General features: G+C 47.6%; 1 protein-coding gene and 1 long non-coding RNA gene across 5 annotated transcripts in view; one reads left to right on the top strand and one right to left on the bottom strand.

Annotated features, from left to right (window-relative positions):
- The window catches only part of LOC114843883 (netrin-G1-like), a 39,069-nt gene continuing 17,409 nt past the window's right edge, over positions 1 to 21,660 (bottom strand). For 2 of the 4 annotated variants that reach the window (XM_029130705.3, XM_029130703.3), the window contains exons 3-7: positions 19,355 to 19,998; positions 9,210 to 9,382; positions 6,925 to 6,951; positions 6,086 to 6,130; positions 1 to 1,403 (exon numbers count right to left, since the gene is read on the bottom strand). In XM_029130705.3, the coding sequence (XP_028986538.1) occupies positions 1,162 to 1,403; positions 6,086 to 6,130; positions 6,925 to 6,951; positions 9,210 to 9,382; positions 19,355 to 19,998 (1,131 nt within the window). In that variant the 3' untranslated portion in view covers positions 1 to 1,161. Of the gene's footprint in view, positions 5,442 to 6,085; positions 6,131 to 6,924; positions 6,952 to 9,209; positions 9,383 to 19,354; positions 19,999 to 21,660 lie in introns of all 4 variants that reach the window. The other 2 variants (XM_029130708.3, XM_029130706.3) reach the window with 2 other exon arrangements.
- On the top strand, positions 10,069 to 12,536 carry LOC129603294 (uncharacterized). Its single transcript, XR_008693057.1, has 2 exons — positions 10,069 to 11,917; positions 12,368 to 12,536. It is a non-coding gene; the product is annotated as an uncharacterized LOC129603294 (long non-coding RNA).

The following is a 21,660-nucleotide window of genomic DNA, read 5'->3' as shown; positions in this document are numbered from 1 at the left end:
TCTCGTTTCTCCTTCGCCTTTAATTTACATGGAGCTGATGGGCTTCTGGCAGGAGTTTCTCCTGGCTTGAGCACAATAACGACGCTTTACACCATGTTAGAACAAAAACAAACCAACACAAACCAGGAAGTTTGATTTACAATATTGTTGCCAGCAACTGTTTTGTCAGTGAGTTGGTCAAATATTTGCTTTTAAGGATAATGTTCAGTTGACATTCATCTCCTGTCATTGGTTCATCAGTCTACAAACATCACACTGTTTCAGTCAAACACATCTGGTGCCAGCTGTCACGTCACTACTGTACTGAAGGAAATCACCACTGTTCAACAACAAGACAAAGACATGTGTTCTTTTTCCCTTTGGTGGAAGTGTATTGTGGACGTGTATGTAAACATAGTTTCGACGGCAGCTCTCGACTGAAGAGAACCAAGTGTCACACAAGCAAGAAAATAACACAACCCGAGTGGGGCCGCGCCCACGGCGGCTCCGCGTCCAGGACAGATCAGATCGGCAGCAATAGAAAACAAGTAATACATCGTTTTGTTTCGCGTAGTCATGAAAATATCTGTTTTATACAAAAATTAAATACAGTTACAGTATGTTACAACTTTTTTTTCCCGTAAAGGTGAGCTCAAGCATGACTACAAAGAAAAAGGAAGTAGTACTACGTTGGTACTCGTCGAGAGGCTTGATAATAATACGTGTGCGGCGTTGGCAAAACAACAGACACCCTTCAGCAAAAGAAAATCACCAGAGTCACCGAAGCACAGGAAGGAGGGAGTGAAGGAGGAGTGAAGGGAAGGGAGCGAGGAGGAGAGGAGAGGAGAGGAGGTAACAAGTGAGGAAGGATGTTTCAGGAGGTCCCGTCCACATGATTCTTTTTTAATAACTTCAGATGATACTTAGAAATCGCGTGTCTAGTTTTGTACAGCTTGCTCTCGGGATGTTTGCAGCTCTGTCCGAGTCTCTTGACGAAGCATCAGCATCCAGCCGCTCGCCCTGCGGTGCAGCAGCGTCGCCGCTCCTCTCATTAATCCCCCTCCGCGTTGCTCCGGCTGCTGCGCGTGACGCGGCCCCGCTCCACTCGTCCCGTCGCGTCCTTCGGGTCCAGAGCTCCTCCCCAACGCGGGGCCCGGATGAGGGTGGGAGGCCGGCGGGCCCTCAGCACAGCGACGCCGCCTGCTGCAGCAGCGCCGCGGCGGCGGCGAGCGCCAGCCAGCGGCCGGCGCCGCGCGGGCGGGCCGCGGCCCGGCCCGACAGCGGGTCCTCGCACTCCCCGGGGCCCTGGCACCGGGCCCTCTCGCACAGGACGCCCGAGAAGCCGGGGGAGCAGTGGCAGCGCTGGTGCTGGTGGCACGTGCCGCCGTTCTGGCAGCGCAGCATGGCGTTGTCGCACACCCGCGCTGCAGAGACAAGGGAAGGGCGGTTAATGGACGGGGGGCGAGCGAGGCGAGGGAGGACGTCGGCGGGCAGGTCCACAGCGCACGAGCTGCCTCGTCCCGGCCCGTCTCTGCGTCCTCAGAGCTCCGCCGAGGCGTCGGGGAGGAGGAAGCAGACACATAACAAAGGCGCATGCTGTTCGAGCACTGGAATGTGTGGAGACCTTTTACGTGAATGGCTGCTTAGGAGAAAACAACATTTTATGGATATTTTTAGGCGCTCTGAGGGGACGGGCGCAAAACAAAGGAGCCCAACACACCACTGGAGCAATGGGGTGAGATGAATGGTTAGTGTATCAAAGGCTGCCTTGTGACGCGGCCCCACTGAGCAGGACAGTGGAATTAAAATGTGCTTCGCTCCGGCTCAGCGGCGCCGCAGAAGACGCCGCCGCCGCCTCTGAGGTGCAAACACGCACTTCCAGCGGACGCACCTGTTGCTTCCGTTCCCACTTCAACAGACACACGCGCTACACGTGGGAGTGCATTGTTTCCGCCGGCCAACGAGCCGGTGTTGACTGATCACGGCCGCGGGAGTTAATATTCACATTTCCAGACAAAAACTCACGACTCAATTATCACAGGAAGCCTCTCGGTTGGCAGAGGTGAAATCCTTGAAGAGGTAATATTTGCCAAGAGATTCCGGTATAATTGGATCTCTCTCCCTGCATAAATAGTAATCACATTTTTGGTTTTGTGCAGTGTGGCTCATGCACCAGAATAAACTCAACAAATTCATCAGTGGTGCTGCCAAAACCGATTAAAAGGGCATTAGAGCTGCGTTTAAGTTAATAAGGTGCAAGCCCACTTCACACACACGCCACTGACGCTGTTTTAAATGGAAGTTCCCATGTGCATGAAGGGTTTAAATACTAGAAGGAACTTCCAAAAAACTTTATGATGAGGCGCAAATTAAAGTTGTGAATGAGTCTCTTGGAGCCGGAGTTGAAGCGGAGCGGAGTCTGTCTCCACTTTTATGGGTTTCTGTCAACAGCACAGGAACAAACGCGGCAGCTGATCCAGTCACTTAAAGTCCTTTCCCAACATGCATTCAGTCTTATGGCTGCGTTGAATGACAGATTTCTGTACGGCTCTTGGATGTGTGCAAAATAATGAGTCCTCCAAGAAGCCAGCGCTGTTTGATTTTACAGACGGGTGCCAGAATCTGACACTTGTCATTCATTTGTTTGCTTCTGTTTCTCATCCTGGGAATAAGATATTGTGATGTTATCTTTGACAGAAACAGAAAACAGACCTTATTAAGCAAATCAAATCACAAATGGGATTGTTATTTGTTTTGTTTATGCTAAAATAGATTTATGGCGCAGATAAAGTGCTTTAATTAGAATAGCTTCAGGTTTGTAACAGTTGTTTGGCACTGACCAGCTAATGACTTTATTGTAACACACTGAGTTCTTGTGTCTGTAAAGCAGAGTTAGAAGTAAATAGCCTGAAACAGAGAGAAATGCTAATGTGGCTCCAAGTCTGGTCAAAGTCAGATTTGTTTGTTCAGTAATGTAAATGTCTTTGGAATAAAACAAAAGGAAGACAGTTGTAGCGTCCTCCTGGGAGCAATTAGACGAGAGGAGACAATAACATGAAGCCCTAAAAACCGAGCTAAATAACAGCAGCTCACATTTTCCTGAACGTGATAAACACAGAGAGATGACAGACTGGATGGAGCAAAGAGTAAATAGAAACAAAGTACGACTGCGCTCCTGTTGGAAGACGAGTCTGCAGAGGGCGCTAATGCTAAAACAGCTAAAACTGAGGGAGAGAAGAAGACGAAGCGCGATGACTGAGGTCTCACAGTGGTTGAGCTGAACGGGTTTGTGTGAATCACTTCCTGCCTCCAAACCTGAAATTAGACGCCACAATCACTGATGTGGAATCAGCGCTTCTTGTTTCACGGCGAATGGAAAGAACCTGTGCATTGAGTCTGGCTGCAAAGGTCCATGGGACCAGCTGAGGCTCCCCCGACCATTCATTAAAATTGTTGCCTGTGGCCAACGGATAATCTGTGTCCTCCGGCGCACCCGCAGGACCGCTGCTTCTTTAAAAGCATCAGCGCCCAATTCCTTCGCTTGTGCAGAGGCTCACGTCTGTGGTGTCTTAGAGGAGCCATCGGCTCTGCTGCTGAAGCAGAATCCAAAAAAATCAATAATTGTATGTCACTCAAATAAAATGTGCGAATAATCTTTTCTAAGTTTACAAAACATTACCTTAAGTTTGTTTATTATGAATTATGGATGCGGGTAACATGGGTAAAACGTGTAACCTACCAGAATAAAGTCACATTCGTTACTTGGGGCTGAATAACATTTGCTGGGAGCGCTTTGCTCCAAAGCTGTAAAGATGCTTTTATACGTGCCGTGAAATGAGAATAAGAATATGCATAGAATAAAAGGAAGCATCGCTGGAGAGATTCTCACTTTTAGTCTTAAGCAGTGTTCCCATAATGCAACTCAACAGCGTCTTTCATTAGACACCCCCTGCCTGGCAAGTGCCCACGGTGGCCAACTTAACTCGGAATAACGTGACTCTGGAAAGACTCCCTGCAGAGCTGCACAACGTTCCCCGGCTGTGAAAAGTAGCCCGAGCTGACCAGTATCACAACGCATAATAAGATAGGATGCACATGTTCTAATCACCACACGCGTGCGCGTCAACAGACCCGTCCTGGGTGACGTCACACACTCACAGACGTGCGCTGCCAGCGAGTGAGATCACAGCAATCTGAGTCCTGGCTGAGCAGCCGCCTCCTCTCCATGAGCCATATGTGCGCCTCACACCTCTGTCAGATGTGCCACATTTTAGCAGTATAACTGTTATGACAGGTCCGACGTTGAGTCCTGGTGTTGCACGAAGCGGCGTGGAGGAAATTCAGTAGGAAAAGCCGAGTTAAATGTGGAGTAGCTTCTCGTGTCACTGGAGGCGTGATGCATTTTAAAAGCAAGTTGTTTTCTTGTACAGTGATTTACATGTGATTTGATTATGTGTGTAATAAAAATGGCTTTTTCAGAAGATCCAGGTTTATTATTAACCAAAGTACGGCAGCTATTAATATAAAGGATCCCTGTAGAACAGACAGATCCAGACACCAGCATCTTCATTTATTTACATTTAGAGAAGAATCATGTTAATAGTGCTTCACTGAATATGTTTAAAAGCCCTTTATGGCTGCGCTGTAGATTCACCGATACAATTAACTATAAATGGAGCCAGTTTTCAGATACAGGATCTGCCAATTATATGTGCTCAGACACAATAGTGTTGCTTCACTTATGCCAAATCAATATCTTTTGCCGTGATGTCAAGGTAAACTGAGACCCGTGCGCAGCCTGGCCCCTCTTATCATATTAACATAAAGGCTTCATCATTAGTCACGACCCACGGCTGTGAATTGTCAGCAGCGCAGCAGCGACTGAAAATGGCAGAACAAGCGTCTGAAGACAAAAAGTGTCTGATTCTCCTTTTAGTCGAGAGCAAAGTTTGTGTCGGCGGATCGGCGTCAAGTCAAATATAGAAGAAGAGGAAGTTACCGAAGATTTTATTTAAATTAAAGATTTAGAAAGTTTTGCCTACTTGTCTTGGTGGGAGTGGAGTAGTCAATACCCGAGACCCTCTCATAACTAGAATGGATCATTGTAGAAACTTATAAAGAAGCATGTTAATGCTGAACACACTACAGAGGAAGAACAGAGTGCCAGTATCTGCTGCTTTTCATTCGCCTGATGTTTCTCTATTGTAAATAAACCCAAATACTACTTTATCTCACTCTTCATTTCAATTATTACTTTTCTTTCCCTCGATACTTAAAGCTGCAGTAATATTTTAGACATTCACATGCACATTAAATGAAAACAACTGCAGCCACATGCCAGACAGTCAGAAAGAAGCTTCGGGAGCGAAGAAGAAGTCTTATTTTGAAGGCGAAGCCATTCAGGGGCGGCGGGCCGTTGTCACAGCGGGGACATGAGTAGAGATTCCATCACATCTGTGGCGCTAAGAAGATGAACGTGATATCTTCTATTTCCTAATTGCTCTGCTTTAACAAAATCCGAAATACAACAGTAGACAATGTGTAGCTTGCACAGGAGAGCAGAGTCCTTCTGCTGCAGCAGAGCTGGATTCTTTGCACCTACAACAACTGCAGCATGCGGCATTCTGAGAGTGGAGAAGCAAAAACCTCTTCTCTTCATTGTAGAAATCCTGAAAGTGTATTATTTCTCCTCCGGCTGTGAGAGCAGCGGTGCAGATGTGACTTTACACTCTCCACACAGGATATGTGCGCCCGAGGATTAGCTGGAGATAGCTGGAGATCAATCTACATAAACCCCCCCCCCCGGAGCCTCCTCTCCACCGCTTTCTTTCTTTGTGATCGTGGCAGAAAGGGTGCACCCCAAGAGGGCATTGTGGGTAATTAAAAAGGAGGGCATGATTAAGGAGGTGAGAAGCGTGTGGACCTGGTCACGTTCTCGAGGCCCTCGCTCTGCAAAGAGGCTGCCTACGTGTGTTTGTGCATGCGTGATGGGGGAACCTGGACGTTTTCACTGTACGTGTTGCCCATTGAACTAGTCCTAAGCAGCAGTCAGGTCTTTCTATGCTGTAGTAAAGTCATGCTGAAGTTACAAAGCCTATAAGCCTACCTTGGTTACGATTTGCAACACCGAGAGACGAAGCGTTTGCTCGATCTGTGTAAAAACGGGAAAAGTTAAATATTAAACTGAGTTGCTGTATACTTCATGCTGTTACGTGGTTAAAGCACAGGGACAGCATGCAGACTGCACTGGACACTCTCGCTGCTCGCTGCCCTCCTTTTGTCCCGGCTGAGCTTCCGTTTCCCCGGGCTCCGAGTGCGCATGCATCTTAAACGAGTGAACTAAGCACAAGACAAAGGGGGAGACAGACAGATGGACGCTGCTGTTATCCAGCGTGAGGGGCCACCGTCAGGCACCAACATGCACGAGGATTCATGGCCGGAACCACGTCTGCATGAAAGATGGGCCTCTCTGCTCCGGCTTAGGGCAAATATTCTGGTGAAGCATGGAGGGATCGCTGTGTGGCGCCGGCTGATGAACGGTCCCCAGCATGCACTCATACAGTAGTTTATGTTCTACTTCATAATGAATCTGTGGTTTGAGCCTTTTCTGGTTTCAGTTTCACCTCACTAACGCGACCACTATATAGAAGCCAGGAATGGTACAACCATGTGACGCCGTTTCCCATAATGCATCCTGTGTGTTCCATGTTCCAAAGCAGTCATAGTTTGTGATGCATTAACTCCTTACATCCTCGTTTCCACGCCGACGTATAAGATATAACTGTACAAAAGCGCTTTGTTAGGACGATTCCTGTCCCGACGCAGGAAAACACACTCAACAGGTAATGCTAATGCGCACAATTCCTCACAACACCACCATCAGTCATCACTGGGGGAGGAAACCATTAGTCAGCATGCCAATTTAAAAAAGCCGGAGCAACTTACGCACTGGTCCGTGATTATTGGGAATACCTGCGGAAAGAGCAGAGGAACAATGTTTCATTAAAAGCGCACACTTCCTTCACTTTACCCTAAACTCTGCCTGCAGTAATTCACTGGCACTTATCCAGTCGCTCTCCACTGTGTACACTGATTAGCGGCAGCCATGACTCTGCAGAGGACGCTAACCGCGGCGCCGTCCAACACCTGCCTTCCTCTGATGATAATAACATGTTGCCTAATGAGGAAATGTCAGCGGAATAAAAACTCTACAAACAGGAAGGGTCCATTCATCAGCAGGTTCATTCATGTTCCAGATAAACAGCTCGTTTCCCTCTGTTGCTGCTCACTTGCATAGGTATTTGTTGCAATTATCTACAATTAAATTGTCAAAAATCCTGCTGCTTGTGGCTCTCTAAGCCTCAAGTGTGTGTAAGTTGAAGACAAAACATCCTTTTGTTTGATACTAATGCTGCCAGCAGCACATTCTACCCTACAATTAGTCTAATTTTTGATTTTCTCACACGTTTATCCCCTCTGTGATGATACCTTGGTGGGCTTTGTTAAGGTTTGTGCACCCCATTCATCACGCTGTTCCCAGTTCGGAGCTGTCACAACAACTGTGGGCAGGACCAACGCTGCAGCGGCACGAAAATCAGATTTTTAAGCCCCAATTTGCAAGAAAGCGAGCGGTCGAGCCGCAATTCCTAAGCGACAGTTCTCCTGTGTAAGAGATGGAGGTCAAACCATATTGGCCCCTGAAGTCCAGACGCATTCAGCAGTCTGATCAAACGCTCAGCCCGGCCCCTCTTACCCTCTGAACTGGTTGTGGAACACAAGATGAGTCGGCCGTCGCCGCAAAGTGGACTGTCAACATAATTCTCCAAGTCATTCCTCTTCTGCAGGCGATTTACAGTTTTATTTTTCCTCCTCCTTGCTTTTAAGGAAACCTTGTATTAGAATATTCCTCAGTCGCTCTGCTGCTGCCTGCCGCCGCCCTCAGCAACACAGGGCTCCATTTTGGGCTCTAATTTAATAGATGAAGGGTCACATATGTCCATATATCTGCACGTACAGGGATTTAAATATGTAACAGACCTCGCCCAGTTCCTACCTTTGAGATAAATGACTTCCGTGATTAAAGAGGAAGACTTGATGACAAATGAAAGCTATTAAACCATAATTACATTTTGTGCGTTCAGCATATTTATCTTGATACAAGGGCTGTATGTTTAATATCCTCATAGGAATTATGAGCTTCACATAATGGATAAAGGCACATCACAGGGCCTGGGCTGCACTTATGAGAGAAATAAGAATAATTCAAGACAAAAGTGTTTGTTCAACACCTGGGGGACCAATATTCTTACGTCACTTCCATGTGCACCATTATTGTATTTTATGCCACTGCCAAACAAGCGCTAATATTGCTTTTGATATGGCTAGACCCCGCTTTCATCAGTTCAGTGCAGATGCGGCCAAGTGTTGGGGTTTTTTTTTTAATAACGGCCTGTCAATCTGACAGTAAGCGCCACATTGCCGGGAGACTCATAACACAGATGAGGTGAGGATAAATCCTGCAATATCTCCTTAGAGTTCACCAAAATTCCCACAAACAAACTCCCACACAAAATCAAATGTGATGTATGTGCAGAGGCTGCACGCATGCGGGCTCAAGTAAATGCAGCGAGCCCACGTGCTCCCACCGACGGCGTCTTAACCCTCTAATTCCCCGCCAGACGCTGGAGAAGCAAGTACAATCGCACATTTGCTCCACGACAGCAACGTGGCATCTCTGCGCGCCGCTAACCACTGTAGCGCGTCGCAGACTTTAAGCCGTTCCGTCAAAGGGATCAAGTTAAAAACCCGCGGTCGCTCCCGGCGGCCTGCTGCCGGAGTCGCTCCTGAACGCAGCGCTGAACGGCTGCGAAAAGCGCCACCGGAGGGTTGGATCCTCCGCCATCTGGCCTCGCCCGGACATCCAGCGCCACAACATCCCAGAGTGGCTGCATTAGATTTATTGAGGCAATGAGCCCCCCGCCTCAGGCACGGGATTTGATAAATGTGACTCAGCCCCCGTCCAAGATTATAATGGGGATAATGGAAAAGAGCACCTTCTGCCTCCGAGATTCCGTGAAATATCCAAACCGGTCGTCGTTTGTACAGTACAACCCACGTTGCTAATTGTGAGCATGAGTATATGTAAATGAGAGTAAACGTATGCAACAGGTTCTTATGACCACGCTGCACGTCTACTTCACATCTGCTGGTGAGAAATGGGAGGTACTCACATATATTCGCCGTTCCTTTGGGGATGGGCAGGTAGGAGCCCACGCTCCAGGCTCGGCCGTGATAGTGCCTCTTACAGCGGCTGCAGTCCGGCCCTGTGGTGTTGTGCTCACACTCACAGCCCAGCTTTCCCTTGTCAAACACACAGCTGTTGGCGTGCAGGTTGCACTTGCACCTGAGACAGAGAGGGGACAGAAACGTTGCACAGGCGTCATTCTGGAGCCGCTGAATCGCTGGCCGTGCTGCGCCCGCCTATTTGTGGCCTTTGCAAAATTTGACAGTGCTAAATGGAAATCCTGGTGGGTCGTCGGACTCGGAGCGCGCCTCCACAACGCTTCATTATGCTCTGCCTTAAAAACACAAGGCCTCATTTGTCGCTGCCCCTGCGGAGAGCGCTGCACTGGGAATAAGGTCACTTTTGCCACTTTGAGGGCTAAATGAAAGAAGCTCTGTGAGATTCCTTAATTGAGCACAAAACAAGGAGCTGATAGAGCGATGACAGCGCGAAGCGGCGCCGCAGACGCAGAATTATCTTTTGTTCTTCGCCTTCAAAGTGCCGGTGCTGTTTGGCAAGGCAGCCTGGAGGCGAAACCGCTTCATCAGACAGAACGGAGGCAGCGCTGACAGATCCGCCCGGCGGCGCCGGACCGGGCCGGACCGGGCCGGACCGGGCCAAGCCCGCGCCTCCTCTGACCGCACGCAGCACCTGCGCTAGTGTTTCGCAGCCTGTGGGAACAGAGCGAGTTCCGCGCTGCGGCCCTCACATCTGCAGGCCTCACATCTGCAGGAGGAGGCGAGGGTGAACTGCGCGACTGGAACCCTTCTCACTTCAGCGAGTGCTGTTTACTCCCTGCGAGCCGCCGCACCGGAGCAGGAGCCGGCTGCGCTTGTTGTCATATGACACATTACAGTTTCATGTTCCCGCTGTGTTCCAAATATATATGTCTCTATTTGATTTTATCCCGACGAGGGTAAGAGGTTACAACCGGTGACCTCAGCGTCTTGGAACGATGGCGACTTTGATAAAGGGAGAATCGAGAGGCAGCCGTGAACTGGATCCGACGCAGGAAACGTCCCCGGAGCTTTGGGCGTCTCATGGTTTCGCGCGACGCCCGTGTTTGTGTTTTTTTTTTTACAAAGTGTTTTCGAGGGACGGTTTCTCCCATCTGAGACCGAGGAGCCGGATATTTGTAGCCCGCAGTGAGCGGTGAACATGAGACAGAGAAATGGCAGCATCAGTCAGAAATACATCCATCCTAATTGACTTCCTGGCCTCACTGACATCTCACATTAATGATGGATAACTGCGGGAAACGAGGGAATCTATAGTCAGGTCTCTGCAGACAAGCAGCACTAGAAAGTTTAAAGTCACCTGATTCCAGTTATTGTAAACAAAATTTTATTGGCCATAAAATAGCTTCTCAGCGCTGCCTGTGCATTTTACACAGCTAATGTTATGTTATATATTATTACTATAAACATTAGATAATACAGATAAAAAACATCATTTCCATTTGTACTTGCATAAAATTCCTGCACTGCAGCATTTCAACTGAAAGTAAGAATGTTTCTAGAGAGAAATAAATTATCATTTTTCCTCAGAAGAGGTGTTTTCTCACAATGTTATATCTTATAATAAATGCAACTGGATGCCAGCCCACATGGCAGAAAATAAATGCTAGTGCCTCTTACCACGCGTTCCCCGTAGTCCTTAACTTTTTAATCAATTAAAGTCCTGCTCCATAAAATTAATGACTGGGTGTAGCTCTTCTGCAGCGCAGACAGCAGCAGCTCCCTGAAGTCAGGAGCGATGAGATTTGACCTTCCACTTAATTAAAAACCAGCAAAATCTGGATCATCTGGCCCGACTGGTGCGGGCAGCGCGCTGATGGAGTGTGGGGGCCCAGGGGAGCTGTGGGATGCGCTGCTTTTGCCGTCGGCATTGTCATATTGAAATCAGAGACATTTTCCTGTCCCCGGTTCGAGTCACAAGAGGGAAGAAATTCCCTGCATGTCCAGCCTTTTGAACAGCGCCATTACAAAGGCACATTCATGAAGTTTTAATGACCTTTTATCCCATGTTCATCCTGATAGCAGTTGGCATTATCCATTACCCAAACAAGTGACCCCCCCCGAGGAGACAGCGCGCGCCTCCGTCCTTCACGTTTGCTGTGCTCCTCAGCTGGGCGCAAAAATACAGTTAGAGGCGATGGAATCAGCTGTTTTATGTCGCAGGTGTTTAGCTTCCACTGAACAGTAAAGGTCAGACGTTTGGTTTGAGGGAAGCTCGGGACGTATTTGGTGAGGTTCCAGGAAACGCACACATTCAATTTTATATAATGTTGCTTTTCAAAATAAAGTCCACTGTTCCAGTGAATAGGAAAACCAGTGTGGCATGAAAATCATGAAATCACGAAACCTGAGCAAATATTAGATAAATGATTTATTTTAAACTTCCCACTGAGGAGCGAGACATTGAACACACCACTCGGGAGATTGCTGCTCCTGGTGTTTATCTGATGCAGCTGCTGTTTCAGACTGTTTGTTTGTGGGGCTAATATCAGAGCGGTGGAATGACGGCGCCTCCTCCGCTGCTGCCTAACCTTGGCTTCTCCTGGATGCTCGGCACTGCGCTGACAGCCTCACTGTGTCTAACACCGCTCTTCTACCCCGTGACAGCTCCCAGCATCTCGGCGTCGAGACAAGAGAGGTGAACAGAACTCGTTAAATGAGAACCTTAAAGTGGAGGAGCCTTGAACTGACAGCTGAGGGAAACTTTATTCCTCTAATTCTGAACGTGAGCCGATTCCAAGAAAGCGGAAAATGTATTGTTTTCGTTTGCAGTTTTCCAGTGTAATGGTTGGGGTGAAATGTGAAGAAGTGAAGCACGTGATATCACTTAGACAGATTTACTGTACTGGACATTGGTTCTAATGTTTTGTGCATATTTTTTATTTATGCTTTAAAAACATTTAAACCAAAGCTGAACACAGTGAATAGAGAAAATGACGAATCTCCAAAAAATAAGCTGATGAGGAAGTCAGAATGCAGCGCGTTACGACGTCGTCTCCACCCTCATTTCACCTGAGCTCCACTTGTGTTTGCGGATCACGCCGTGATCGACCTAATTGTTTGCACCTGTGTCTGGGTACAAATACAGCGAATCCTACAGGAGCAGCACGCACTGACGAAGAGCGAGCGTCCAACGCCGGCTTCAGATGCAGCGACGTGATGAATGAAAGCAGCAGCAAACTGATTCTGTAAATAGATAAAGTACAACTAAACCCAAATAAAATAAACTAAGTAAAGTGCTTTTATTCCAGCCATGACTGATGAGCCTGACAGGGAGGAGCAGCTCCCTCAGCTTTTTATGGCCTATGGTCAGTAGCTACAGCATCATTTGCATCTGTGCTGCATAAATCCATACTCAACTCTTCCTCAACAACGCACTTGGATGAAACTCCCATATCCTGACCAGTGTGAGCTGGTATATAGAGTACGAGTATATAGAGTTTCAGGCTGTTTTACCCAAGTGTATGGATAAATGCCAGCGTGAGGCAACAGAGAAACAATGGATTCATCTTTTAAAAGGTAAACGACTTGAGCTGTTTGAGTGCATACAGTAAATAGGGAAATGTCCACCGAGAGTGTGTGTTCATCATCATCACTCGTCCTCATCATCACTGTTCCAGGCTGGAGAGAAATCCACAGATAATCACCTCATTCAAAGCTTTTGGGCCTGATGTCTTCCCAGAGTTTGCTAAATATTTAGAATTGGGACCACTTCTTCAATGCAACCGCTCTGATCTCTTACAATGAAATGAATCACACCGGGACCGAAATCGGACGTAGGTTTGATTTAAACGAACTAACAAGTGAAGTGGGTTTGTTCTCTTTGTAGCCTGCCCTTCAAAACGTGACTCCAAGGCTCCAAAACAAATTCACAGTCAAGCTATAGCTTTGTGTATAAAGTATTCATAGAGTGTGAACAGCCCCGGGTTGGTGGGTGGTTTGGACCAGCTAAGACACTGTTTGGACCCTACAGCTACTTTTAAGAAATACAATTAACTAAAATTATAATAGAACTGAACTGAAATGCATTCTGAGGAAAATGTTTGTTTGTTTTCTGGAAATACAAGAAATTATTAATATAAATTTAAATGAATTATTGGAAGAATAACAAAACATTGACCAAAGGGAAGTGTATTATAATGTCCAATCTCATCTGAATGTTTGGGTTCAGATCAGTGACTTAAATATAGTATGTCGCAATTTACATGAAGTGCAGGGACGTGACTGTGAATGCGTGCGGTCTGTGAGCTGCAGGAAATGTCCCACGACAGCAGCCATTTGAGCAGCGACAAAGCAAATCGGGGCGACATGATGAGTTTGAGAGCGTTTCTTTACATGAGCCTTTAACATTCTGGGCGGCGGCGGCGGCGGCGGCGGCGAGGGCAGAGTCACAGAGTCACCTCATTACGTCGGGCTGTGTCGCCGTGAAATTGAAGAGTCCGATTAGGCTTGTTTTTGCCGCTCGGCGCCGTGGCCAATTCTGTCCTTCTTCGGGGTGTAATGTAATACATCTCAAGCAAATTGTTTGCGTCCCCCATCAAAATATAAAGTAGGCCCACCAGGGCCTCCCAAATTGTTAGAGAAATATTAGGAATGGATCACAAGTTCATTCCCCCCCGCTCCAATTTTCTGCCGAGACGAAATGGAATTTGAATTTGCTCCAGAAAGCCTGATTTGTTTCAGTGACTGGCGCCGTTACTGAGGCTGTACACGGGTGTAGCTATACAGCACGCCAACACCCCCCCCCCCCCATCGCACCCCAGACGTCACGTTGAAGGACCGTCCCGCTCGTGTGATGTAAGCTGTCGAGACGAGGAGGAACTGGCGATGAGGAGACGCATTAAAATGAGGACCCGAGGCCGTGTGCGAGCTCCGTGGGACGCACGCAGCCGCTGCAGCCTCCACTCGCCTTCTTCATTACGAAGGGTTAACGCAGAGCATCTGGCTTGATGAGATGCAGGTGATACACACAGTAAAGCCTGCTCCTCTGCACATAAAGCAAGGCCCGACCGTACAGTACAGTGAGTGTGGGAAAGCACATGTTGATGAGTCTACTGTTCATGGCTGCTGTCCCTCCAGAGGCAGCTTATGTTGACGTACTTTCACTTGCAGCCATATATTATTTACAGAGAGAGCCTGGGCCTTAATGAGCACTAATTAAACGCTGGAGACGAGGAGATGACTGGCAGAAAACATAGCAGCGCGTGACAGGCATCTGGTAGGAGCTAAGTGAGCAGGCGTTGGCAGCGCTCGAGAGAAGCTGATGGCGGCGGCGGAGGAACGCTGGGGGTCGGGGGCGTGAACCTGTACTTGAACCTGACCTTCAAACTCTGTCAGCTACAGCTGTCTGGGTTCACGGGGCACGGAAGTGTGTGTGTGTGTGTGTGTGTGTGTGTGTGTGTGTGTAGGTGCACGGACTGTTTGCGAGGCCCTTCATCGACTCTGTCACATACATGTTCAACTGAAAAGATGTCTGTTACAGCGTTGCCCTTACGATGTGTGTGGGTTTATGTTAAGATTTGTGTACTTTTATTTTGATAGTCTCAAGTGAAAGGAAGTCAGATGAGAGGCAGGTGGAACCACACACGCTTTGCTCCAGCTTTGTGTTTTACTTTCTTCTATATCTTTTAATTTGACCTGTGGCAGTTTTTTTGTCTGAATAAATGTATAAAATGTGTATGAAGAAAGACATTTTTTTTAAATCAGACGCCAAGGCCATCAGTAGTGTTCAAATATGAAAACTATCATAAAACCCAATTACAGATTTTATTTTGAAATGTATTTGCAGACTCCACCACCCTTTGCCGTGTTGAGGCACCACTGCATCTGTCACATCAGGCCCTCAGCGCATGGTGGCGTCAGTCGGGGATCTCATTTGGGTAATGAAAGAATAATAAGAGGAGAAATCAAACTGTAAACTGTATTTTGTTAGCGCTGAACAAAACAAGGTTTAGGAGGCGCTGCTAGAATAACGACGTCTCAATCTCCAAACACTTTGCAACAGGTCGAATATTATCAGACCATTTCCTCGCGCCGAACTAAAACTCTGCAATAAATTCCATTGAGCTGCTCGAGAACATGCTTTTCTCCAACACTTGAGAAATATCGATCCGCCTCCTCCTGCTGCACTCTGTGCTGCCGAAAATTTACAAGCTGGAGAGACGGGGGAGGAGACAAACACCAGGACGGTGAGACTTTGAAGAGGGCAGTCCTAAGAATAGAACGGCATTCACATGTCGCTACTGTACAATAAATAAGGGAGACAAACGTCCCGGCACATTATGGGCCGCGTGAAGCCGTGATATTTCTATACGCGGCCACAGATTTCCTCAGGGTTCAGATTATGAGGTTCTGTGGGGAGTGATGGTGAGCGTGTGAATGCACAGTGAAGGAGCTGCAACGTTAAGGCTCCTTTTAAGCACACGATACAGCTGAAGAGTGTGTGTGTTTGTGAGTGTGTGTGTGTGTGTGTGTGTGGGGCTTTTATGAGCCCAGGATTCCCACCGGGACAGGAAGATCCAGAGTTTGCCGGTGGCTCGAGCGGAACATTGGGGAGCATAAAAATAACAGGAAAATGTTTCATATATTTTCTAAAACTATTATTCTTTTGTATCCAAATTGCCTTTGAATAACTCATGTATACCTTAGAGGGGAGCTGGGTAAAATATGTTTCTTGTGCCTATTTGAAGTCTGCATTTGTTTAATATTCGTCAGCGCAGAAAAAAAAAATCCTTCAAGGATGAAACGTGTCTCTGGTATTTTCATACGCCTGCAGTCGTGTGAATGCTGGAGACTCCAGGACCTTTGATATTGGACAATAATGTGCTTTTGTGCTTTTATTGGGTATTGGGTTGCATCACACTTGCTGAGAACCAAATAATAAAATGATTACATTTGGTTATTATTATTAACTCAGACTTATTTGGGCCACAACATCTGTCCTGGAATGATAGATGCACATCTGTTCAAGTTCGACTAGTTGTAATGTAAAAGTTACTGCACCAACAGATTACAGCACAAATTAAGACATTTTGACGAAAAGCCTGATCATAAACTGATTTTTTTATATTTTACTTTGAACTGCAGAGCCTTGACTTTTGTTGAATGCGTTTGAATACATATGAAAAGGAGTGTTAGGGGGTGGGAGAGAAACAATGGGGGTAAAAAGCAGGAGGAAAGGTTAGAGGCAAACAGAGAATGGCATGGGGCCGGAGAGAAATAGCACATTAGCACTTATGGATTAGCTGCCTCTCATTCCCAGGCCCTGCTGCAACCCTGCACATGTGCATTTGTGAGCATGCAGCGCGCGTCTTAATTAACGAGCAGCTGATCAATAAGCGAGGAACAATGCAGGCTGGACGTGAAAGCTTTAAGGTTTTTGGTTTTCTGTTGATGTGGAATGATTTGAGGAATCAATGCCGCATGCGTCGACTCCGCTCGGCACAGGTGGAGGAGCAAATCCTCATTGTCCCCTTGTCTTTATGCCGCCTTACATTTTGTGCCTCAAGACCAGCGCACAGGAGCATCTGTCACCAGCGCAATGTGATTCTGAGCCCAGTAAAGCCAGATTTGTTCCACATCAATTCTTAGATTATTAAAAGCAGACTCCACCCTGGTTCTGTTGTCGCCGTGCGTGTCGGCGTGTGAAACTTCCCAGGATTCATCTGTGGAGGAGATGTTATTCACTTTTATTGGCTGCCTGCCTTGCTCCAACCTGCCTCAGGCGTTCGGCTTCCTTCAGGTTTAGGTTCATTCTCAATCCTGACATGACTTCCAAGCGTCTACAGATAATAAGCCTCAGTCATTAAAGATGTGCAGACACAGCCCTTGCGCGTCGGAAGTCATTAAGATTGAGCGAGATTGTGATGATGTCAAATGCATCATTCTTTATGCTTTCGTACGGTTGGCGTCCCACTGCATTTGTTTTAGATGCATGTGGGTGGTTCTGCTGCAGATAAGTCACAAGTTCATGGTCATACAGTACATTTGTCCCACTATCGCCACAATAAACACAGATTAAAAAAAAGAAGCTAGTTAAGGTTTTGTTTACGTGATTCCTGCCTCTGGAAATGCAACAAGAAAATCACGTCCACAGATGTAATTTGACATTTAAGCCATGTGCCAGATTTAATTTGGAGTCCTGACATTCATGAACATGTCTGCAGGTCACCTGACTCTGCAAATATCCAACAGCCTTTCCTGGTGTTTGGGGAGTTCGGGGACAGGATGGCTACTCTGTGATAAGGCTTTCACATTTGCTTGTAGCCAGAAGGCTACTGTGACTGGTGGGAAGCCTAATCAGTCTCTTCCCACCCACCTCCATCAACCTCTTTCAAGTGAGTTACTGATCCACCTCTGGACAGAAACCGTATGTTTATTTTCTTTTCTTTCTCACTGCAAACTTTTGGTGGAAAATTGAATTTGATGCCCAGGGGCAGGATAGAAAATTGGGCAAAATAGCTTATTTTCCCCCATCCAACCTTTTGCTACTCTTTCTAATGAATGGCAAAATAAGATATCTGTGGGAGATGCTATTCTACGCCGGGTAGGAGGTCTTGTAATTTAGAACTCATCAATTCATGTTTACAGTGCGAGTCTGAATATTGGAAGAGTGTGTCGACTGCACAACGTGCGTATCTCTCTGATGTGCCTGAACTGGGAATATCACATGGCACCATTACGCAGAACTTGTTGTGGCGTGTGATCAAAGGCCTCAAACCTCGTGAAGTGCTGTCAGATTCTTTGCCAGTTGTGATGGCTCAGGGTTTAGCGACTGATTTGTTCAGACACTGCAAGATGATTAAAAAAAATACGCGATATCTAAGAAGGTGAGTTATGTGAAGCAAAAGCTGAGGATGGAAACCTCAGATTAAACCGTAAGTCTGCTTCTTATCAAACAGGGCGAGGCTAAATTTGGAACCACAGCCTGGCAATTCTGAACGTCTCCACATTTCACTGATGTGTCCCTGGTGATTACCATTTAATCAGCTGCAAATGCTCTTAATTACAAGATTAGTCTCCTACCAATTAGCCAACGTGCTAATGGTTCTAATCTGCCATTGAAGTTGCCTGAATTCTAATTAGGGACTAACTGTTTCAATTCACCTAGGGCCCATGTGATGGGTCATTACCAGCCCAGTTATCCTCATATAAACCAAATGCAGCAAGCTCCACGGGTCCCATTTGGAGAGCAGCTGTAGAGGCTTTACAACTATCATGTGGGCCATTTTCATGCATCATGAAACGACAATGTTTCCATTCCCTAAAAACTGCTGGGGCGCTGTGATGACTCATTGATGGCAATATTATGCAGCGCAACAATGCAAGCTGCGCTGATGGCTGATGTATTAGAGGTCTTCATAGTGTTATTGAAAATACAGCCTGTAAAATGGGAGATTAAGAGCAAAGAATCTGTGAGTTTTCCTGTAAGTGGACAGTTCCGACCTTGGCATCAGCTGGTAAACCGTGGAATAATTAAGACTTAAATTAAAAACTTTCATTTACTAAATCATCAGCTGATTTTTCCTAAGAATAAATAACATTTTCTAAGTTCTCATTTACGGAGGAGCTAAGATTTAGGTTCTAAAGTCCTATAAAAAATGGTATAGAGCTGATGGGACAAAGGTTTATGGTTTATTTTGTTTCTCTAAAAGCCATTTGAAGCTAGTTATTGGGCCTAAACTACAGCAAGAAACGCTCTCTAGACCTTGTTCCTTGACTCTGTGCCAGTGATGTTATTGGATTTTGAGACGTCTGCTGAATCACGACGTGCGTCTGCAATAAAAAATGTAAAGAAACACATTAAACTCTTTACCGCGGCTCACGCTCTGTGCACGTCGGGTCAGGGCTGTGATAACTAATTTAAGACACTGGAGTTCCATCGCTGCCCCAGTTTCAGGACTCTGGGCTGAAGCTCCTGAAGCACTCAGCACCAAAGATGTGATTTTTATTAATATTAACTACGGCAGCTGATTTCAACATTTATTCTAAACCGAGAGAAGAGGTATTTAAACCATTGGGCACAAATTCCTGGCCGGGATGAGGGAGATCCCAGTAAAAGCTGACGGGGTCTTACCTGCCCTGCACCTTGATGTCAGAGATGGCGTAGAAGTATCTGGACAGGTTGTTCTCGTCCACCATGGTGGCTCCGGTGGCGGGTTTGAGCAGCTTAATCCTCAGATCAGTGATGGTGAAGAAGTCCCTCAGGTTCTTGGTGGTATCCAGCTGGCCGTACAAAGAGGCCATGTTGTGCAGTCGGGGCCCAGCAAACAGGGCGAAGCGGTCCTTGATTTCAAAGCGCACCGTCTTGTCGTTCTTCCACACGTAGCCTCTGGAGTAGTCCTCCGTGCAGATGATGTCCAGCAGCGTGCGCTGGGTGAGGTCGCTCACCGTCTTAGGTTCCATGGTGAAGGCATCCAGGCAGTCGGTGGCGTAGAACTGGTACGGGGTCCAGGTCCGGCCGTAGTCCAGCGACTTCTCCAGCACCATCTGCTCCGGACGGCCCGACTCGAACGTCAGCACGATGTCGTCGGTGAGCTCGATGGTCTTGTTCCACGACAGCGTGATGTTGACCTGCAGGGGCTTGGGGTACTTCTTCCACGACGTCGACTGCCAGAACGTGGTGGGGTTGCGGCCCTCGAAGTCGAACATGAGCTCGGGGGGATGAGCCAGCTCCTCGGTGGAGGCGTCACATTCATTGTTGCACATGTACGGATTCTCCTGTTGGACAAACAAAAGCATGGAAGTCAATGACAGACGGAGGCTTTTCTGCTTCTCTACAGCAAACTAACTGAATGGCTCATCAGAAGAGTCCCCAGAAAGTTGCATTGTAGGACGTTACCATGGTTACTAGTCCCACTCTTAATTACCAGCCCTCGCATCCCTCAGCCTGTGGTCAGAACTGGGCCCACTTCAGCTCCAAAGGTTACTCGGGTTTCTTCCCTGATCATGATTCAACGCGGCGCTCGGTAGCATTTCCAGCACATCCGCTCCGACCCGTCCTTTAGAACCTGACCATGGAGCAGCAGGAGATAGTGACCCCCTCATTAAGATGACACCGCGCATCCCATATTCCCGCCCGGCGCCACTCCTGCCGACGCTGCCACCCAAATTGCCGGCGTAATTGATATTCCTGCGCGGTATTTCAGCCGAGATGGGAACGGAATCCCGATGAGCGCTTCTTATGAAACACGCGAAGGCACATGCATTTTTCATGGGCCTCTGTCTGCTCCGCACCGCAGACATCCAGCGGGTCTGGCCGTGTGTGCGCGCGGGCACGTTCGCGTGGTGCCTTTCTGTTTGCTGGGGAGACGATCGGAGCCGCTTCTGCCCGCGTGCCCACGTGCAGCGCGGGAGAGAGCGAGGCACGTGCCGATTGACATTCCTCTCACCTCTGCTCCAGGAACAATGAGGTTAAGTGCTGATGAGATTCAGATCAACTGTAAAGCGGTTCGATAATCAGCAATCATCCTGCACTCTACACGCGGAATTATCTAAAGGTGAGAACAGTGCTATCTGCCGCATTACTCGCTTATCTCTCCACTATTGCAGCGCGTTCAACCCAGACTGCCACTTTGTCGAGAACATCACTGGCAGGAATACTGATAAGCAGACGCTGTTATATTTTATTCCCAAAGACCAATGGCTGCTTTTCTTGTCTTTGAATAACGACCCTAAGAGTCTCTTTCGCAGAGAATATTTTTATTTGATGCTTTATCTTCTTCACGGGAAGACGTTTGCATGACTCCTCTGTTTTTAGATTCAAGTCTTCGTAGCCTGTTTTATTTCCTGCGGGGCCCGATACGCTATCAGTAACCTGCACCTCAGCGAGGAGAGATAACTATGCAATAAGGTACGACAGGACTGAGGGACTGTGGGTCACTGGGCCTGACTCAAAGGAGCACTGAGTGATCCAATTAGGAGGCTAATAAGGGTTATGCTGCTAAGACAGAGTGAGAAGACGCGAGTGGGCGACACAGAGAATGTGAAAGAAGACGATCCTCTGTGCTGTGCGTGTGTTTTCATAAAGGAAGATCTGGGTTGCTAAAAGTGTCTCCTCTCACGCCCACACGCGAGCAGAGCCAACACCGAGCTCGGAGGCCACGCGTCCGACTCCAAACAGCAATGCAGCGAGTGCGAGATGTGTGTGTGTGTGGGGGGGGGGGGTAACGGGCTCCGTAAGCTGCACCGCTGTCAGCTGTTTACAACCACGAATCAACTGTGATTCTTGTTATATTTGCGGCCTCGGAGGTCCTCTCAGAGCCTGTTTCTGGAGGGGGGGTGCCTGTTCTCGTTTGCAGAGCGCGACTTGTCGCGTCGCCTCGTCTCGTTCGCGGCGGCGGCCGGGTTTGAGAGGAGCAGCGGGGCGGCCGCCCCGACGGG

Source organism: Betta splendens, chromosome 17 (assembly GCF_900634795.4).
Source record: "Betta splendens chromosome 17, fBetSpl5.4, whole genome shotgun sequence".
In the NCBI taxonomy this organism is placed as follows: domain Eukaryota; kingdom Metazoa; phylum Chordata; class Actinopteri; order Anabantiformes; family Osphronemidae; genus Betta; species Betta splendens.
Note: the sequence above shows the minus strand (reverse complement) of the source record. Positions and strands in the feature narration are given on the sequence as shown.